Source organism: Lates calcarifer, linkage group LG3 (assembly GCF_001640805.2).
Source record: "Lates calcarifer isolate ASB-BC8 linkage group LG3, TLL_Latcal_v3, whole genome shotgun sequence".
Classification (NCBI taxonomy): Eukaryota; Metazoa; Chordata; class Actinopteri; family Centropomidae; genus Lates; species Lates calcarifer.
In genome coordinates, this window is record NC_066835.1 from 10,388,985 (window position 1) to 10,395,010 (window position 6,026).

At 43.8% G+C, this 6,026-nt stretch overlaps 1 protein-coding gene across 1 annotated transcript; it reads right to left on the bottom strand.

The window, feature by feature from the left end:
- Window positions 1-172: 172 nt before the first annotated feature.
- LOC108897784 (probable methyltransferase-like protein 24) lies at window positions 173-5,280 on the bottom strand. Its single transcript, XM_018697562.2, has 5 exons — window positions 3,862-5,280; window positions 2,669-2,767; window positions 1,487-1,605; window positions 1,021-1,294; window positions 173-321 (listed from the first exon to the last, which is right to left on the bottom strand). The coding sequence occupies exons 1-5, from the start codon at window positions 4,132-4,134 to the stop codon at window positions 259-261; spliced, it is 828 nt and encodes a 275-aa protein (XP_018553078.1). The 5' UTR covers window positions 4,135-5,280; the 3' UTR covers window positions 173-258.
- Between the last annotated feature and the right edge of the window lie 746 nt (window positions 5,281-6,026).

The following is a 6,026-nucleotide window of genomic DNA, read 5'->3' on the forward strand; positions in this document are numbered from 1 at the left end:
TTTGTGTGTGAGTGTCAGTGTCTTGTGTTGACCCAGCTGAGTGTGTAGGAGCTGTGACCATTTATTACTGTCTGTTTTAGGACACTGTGACCCTCCCCTGCAGAGATATAAACCAGCTTGAACCCAGAAGCTTGGAGACCCCGTAGGATGCTGAACCAGTAGCGGAGCACTTCCTCATCAGTTCCTCCCACCTCAAACCCTGCCCACTGCAAGTGCACTGTGGCAACCAGATGATGGACACTGTGCAGAATTCCTGATTCAATCCAGTTCTGGAAAACCCGCCACTCGGCACTGAGCAGGATCAGCATACAAAAAGTGAACCTAAAGAGAATGGTGAATATAGTGAATAAAAATTTAATATTGTCCTCTGAATATGAATATAAAATACAATATGTGTTTTACAAATGAAATTTTAAAATGTCCAAATCAGAAAACTACATTTTGCTGACAGATAATGAGATAGCCACCCTAAAAATATCAGGAAACTGCTGTTGTTATTGCAATAGTTGTAAACATTTTGTCCATTTTCAGTGCAATTTGTTGCTGTCTATATTTTAACATAGAAGAAAAATTATGATTTTTCAAGTTGTCCAGCCTTACTGCTTTCCATACCATATCTGTTTCTTGGCAGAGTCTTAATCAGCACAGCAAAATATTTCAAAATCAATCATTATCGTATATTTCTAAATGGATATATTGGAGCAGTTATTATTCTGACAACCAACACATACTCAAACTGTAGGCATGTAGTTCCCTCTTGTGGCTGCAGGATGTAACTGGGCCAGCGTGTGATTCACTCACTTAAATTGTTGCCATGGCAGCCAGGGATGGCGCAGAGCCCTGTTGCCATGGGAACGTACAAGTAAGAGAGCTTTCTGGGTATGTTGGGGTGAAAAGACTCTTAAGGTATGTTTGTTTGGCACTGTTTCTCTAAATTTTCTGTGAGTGTGTGCATGTGTGTGTGTGTGTGTGTGTGTGTGTGTGTGTATGTGTGTGTGTGGGAGCGTGTGTGTGTCTTACTGTGCGATGTCCCAGAGCTGCCATGATGTCTGCCAGTGTTTGAGAAACACTACCCGGGTTGCCTCTCGTCTTGGGCTTGCGCTTCCTTGGAGTGCGCCACTCCAGCCACATCTTGTGCTGTCTGACCACACCTCCGTTGCCGTGGTTACTGGCCAAACGGTTGCCAAGGTGACGATCAGATGTGGGCCTATTGGAGTTGCTGGGATCAAAACTATGTACTTCACATCCTAGCCCTGACACAGTCTCGAGGAAGTCTACATCTCTTCCATCCATACTGGAGAGACAAAGACAAAAACAAAAAGACAGACAGAGAGGCAGGGGAGCACAGAGGTGGGTTAAGGATTATTGCAGGCATGATTAAAAATACATTGCATTTTTTATTCCAACTCTGTCAGCGATATGAATGCAAAAGCATCACAGCACATACACTGACACATGCGTATACTGTGGAGACGTATGGACACACCTGAAGGAGTATGCAATACATGGTCTGTCTGGAGCTGGGAGGAGCCAGTCCTCAGCACACAGCAGCCAGTGGTGTGAAGCCTGAGCCTGACCTGGAGGTAAAACCTTGGAGCAGTTCAGCTGGGGATGAACAGGAGAAAAGAGGTCACATGACAGAGCCTTACATACATTTAACATAAAACTAAAAGGAGAGAAAGTTGAGGGAGAAGTTGTGCTAGAGAATGTGTGCAATAGTAAGCTGTGACTTCAAGTAAAGAAGACGATAAAACCGACTCTTAAATGTGATATTCAACTGGTGATGATCATAGATTTTAATTTGTGGCAGGTATTGGATAATTAGAGAGCAAAATCAACAGAATATGCTAGGTTCAATCAGTAGATATATAATTTTCCCTCCCAGTTCCCCTGCACTCGGCGTTACATAAGACTTAACTGTTGTTTGGGAGTTTCCAGTTTGGATCTGAAAGGCTTTACTGGCTCCAGATTTGGCAGATTTCTGCTGCCAGCATATTGACAGCGCCTGACTGATCATATTACTGCTATGTTAACCCCCACACTGGAAGTCTGCAGTTGTAAAAGTGAAAAAGTGAACTGAAGAAGTAGTAGTAGTTGAAAAAGTGAAGTTTTATTGATTATAAGTCTTGGCAAGATCTAACTCCTGGCTACAGCATCTGTAGGTCCCATGAGCCAGAGTATAGCCTGAGACCATCAAGCTTGGCCCTATATACTGGACCAGTGATTCCCAGTATGAGGATCAGGGCCTAGTCTTTTCTTAAAATTTTGCATTTTTTTTTTTTTTCTAATAAAAATACTGGATTGTTTCACCTCTTCGGGCCAGTAAAAAATATTGAAATGAAACAATTAAGAGGTGAAAACAGATTTTTGGTTGAACTATGGAGATTGATTTAAAGGGTCACAGGCCAACAATTTCTAACCCTTTATAACTCTACACAGTATTTCATATCCGAGTTTACAGAACATAACAATTTCATAAAGTCAAATTAAGATCATCCAAATTGTGTTGGCAATAGTAGGGGCTTTTAAAGGGCATTTAAAAACACTGCACATCTTCAGTCACTGAAATTTGATGAGAATGTTTTTCTTTAATTATTGCCTTTCACCTTAGGGAAAGACGACTATTTAAGAGGGTGGGATGTTTCTTTTTGACAGCAGTGTAACCTACCTGTGGCCTGGTGATATATGTGATGATACGATGGAGTTCTGCTGTGAATGACGGCTTGTCGGCCGCCCACGGCTGCACCTCCAGTGTTGTGGATCCAACCTGGGAACATACAGATACACACATCAATATATTGATGCTACAGTGCAAGAAATACAGATTCATGGGACTGTGGAAGGGGAGGGTTGAATAATGCATAGGAATGACAGTAATGAGTGTGAGTGTTTCTGCTAGCACCCCCCACCACCACCACCACCTGCCCCAGGTATGAGTGCTGAAGAGGCAGGTCACAGCCCCTGACCTTAGTCCTGCTGGTAACACATTTGCCTGAGGCGCTGCAATGCACACACACACACAGTCAAAAGAGAAAGCCCCCCCACCCCCCCAAACCCGACTCAGACTGAACCCCATGTCACCATGGCAACCTCGTTTGGAGGGGGGGGGGGGGGGGGGGTGATGCTGATGATTCACAGAATGAGTCAGAGCATTTTAGCCTTGGGCCGAAAAAGAGACAGTGAAGAGAAAAAAAGAGAATGAAAGAGAGATGGCGAGGGGGGGGGGTGAAGGGAAGGACTCTGAGGTAAAGAGCGGACAGATGAATCCACCCCACAAACAAGCACAGATGAAGGTTGAGGCATTATGCAGCTGAGGGGCAAAAGGGAGGGAGAACAGCTGTCACCTCTCTCTGATCTGGGGTCAGCGCTGTGCTCACCCTCTGCCCTCACCTGTTCCATCATGTCTGTAATAATTTACAGGGACTGTGCACTAACTGGCCCAGCATAATGAATAAACTGGAGGAAGAAACCACAGCATCTTTTTATACCTGGATCCCTACACTGAACATTTAGAGCACACTGAATGTCTCCTTGCTCTGTTCAGTTTCAGTGCATTTAAATGATCCTTTATCTTTATTGGCGTTAAGGTAAGCAATATGGCATAAAATCAACTGGGGTAAGAGAGAGTTTTTCATCTAATATTAAATATATGAATTGTCTCTTTTTTTACCCAAAAGTCTACAGCTGTTATGTACTTCATTAAATAGTGCTTCAGCAAAAACTCTGAAACATTTCAATTAAACTTTATCCCTCGTGCTACACAGCTTACCTGGCGCCAGTGTATTTCGTTCTCATCCTTCATACGCTCGTGTCTCCTCCCTCCTCTCTCCCATCCTCCACCTCTACTTCCTCCTCCTTTACCTGCAGACGCGATCGCCGCCGGGACGGTGTTCCCCAGCGGCGCGAGCTCCTCTCCGGTTCGATGCTGATAACGGAAAAGGCAACCGCGCCCTCCTCCTCCTCCTCCTCCTCCACCCCCAGCCCCAGCCCCACCGCCCTCGCAGCTCGAGGTAACCGCGGTCCGACGACGAGGAGCTGGAGCGCGAGGAGAAGCGGCGGGATTAGAAGAAGTAATACTCCCGAGCGGAGGGGGACACTGCCCCAGCGGCCCCAGCACCGCGCACAGGTCCGCATACCTCTTCCTCCTCCTCTTCTTCCTCCGTGGCGGCACCGGGGAACATCTCCGGCGTGGTGCCCAGTGATTGAACTTTTTTTTTCTTCTGGAGGGCGGTGAGGAAAGTCCCAGCTGAGAAGTGCCCTCCTCCTCTTTCCTCCCAGACCTCCTCCTCCTTCTTCTTATTTACCCCCAGGGGAAAGTTGTGATGACGAAGCGCATTCCTCGGTCAGCGGTGGCCTTATTGGCACACTGACTGTGGTTTTATTTAGCCAGTAACTTACTCATATAAGTAACAATTAACCCACGAGAGCCAGTGTGGACCTCACCTCTAACATATCTATCAACAGATAAGATGAATGAGGTGAAGGAAATTTCTTTGAAGTTGCCCCATAACTTATATCCAGCAAAACGCTTCCTCATCAACACAGAGGCCTACTGTTCTTCGTGTGATGAATAAGCACACAGCTCTCCACTTTGTTTCTGCAACTACACACAGAAATCTTGGTTCGTTATTGCCACTTATATTTCATCTTACATCTACACTGACGTTGTAATGTTTTGATTTTACTTGATTTTATTTTGTTTATGATTTTTATAGCTTAATAAATCACCACATCCAAGTGGTACAAAAACAAAACATTCGTTTATTGTATTTAAATATGATCTGAAATGAAAAACTGAGTTTGGCCTGTATATGTACTTTTACTCAATAGGCTGTACAGTTAAGTGCTATTTTACTTGAATGCTTATATTTTATGCTGGTTTTTGCTTCTGCTGACAGCAAGACCTATTTACTGCTCAGTGGATTTACATTTTACAAATTAAACCTATGATTATCTTACAAGTTGTGATGCATGGTTGTAGATTATACAACCCAACAAAATATTAAGTAGTTAGAATTAGTTCCTTGTTGAGCAGCTACAATAAAAGGCTGATGTTAAAAGATCCATAATCAAATAATGTAATGTGTACTGTATAAAACTGGCATTCTGGGTCATGATGAGTACTTCTACATTTGCTTTAAGTACATTTTGATAATGATACTTACATTCGCCTACTTGAGATTGTTTTATGAATTCAGGGCTTTTACTTGTAATGGAGAATTCCTATACTTCTGCTTTTACTTACTCAAGTAAAAGACCTGAATACTTCTCCTCCCACTGATTGTTGAGGGAAAAAAATGTTACAGATTATAAAAGATTTGTGTCCTTAAACCTGCTGTGTGAGATTTCGTTGAAATTCAGCACAGAGAACGATCATTTCTATTTAAATGAAATGCTGTTATTTTGTATAAATATAGCACAAAAGAAAAGTCTGGAAGAGAGCTGTTGCTCTGCACCCTCCTCCTCCTCCTCCTCCCCCTCCTCTGTCTGTCATGTAGTGTTGTTGACAGTGCATGTCCCCTTCCACCATACAGTGGAATGTCACAGCAAACACATTTCCTCCGGCCATGTCTAAGTCTATTTAGTCAGCCTGTTGACAAACTGTACACAATATGCAGCCAGTAAACGCCCCCCATCTGCTTTCTTTCTCTCTCACTCTCTCTGTCTGCCTGGCACACACACACACACACACACAATACACATAAGCTGCAGATGTACAATATTTGCTGTATTATATATATACAAGATTCTTTGTGAGGACATGCATGAGTCCCTTCCTGTCAGCTCTCTGGTACCACCGGCCTTTAACGCTGTGTGCTTTAGTACATTTCCTTATTTGGCTGAGGAATTTCGCAACAGTACATTTTTGTGCATTTTGTTTCAGTGGCTTTAAACCCTCTCCGACACTCTTTTCTGATTTCCTCAGTCTGGTTTCTTTCTTTCCCCTCCAACACATCCTCCCCTGCTCTCCCCGCCATCCATTCCTCTCCTCCCCTCCCTTTCACTCCCTGTCGAATTGTGTCCTT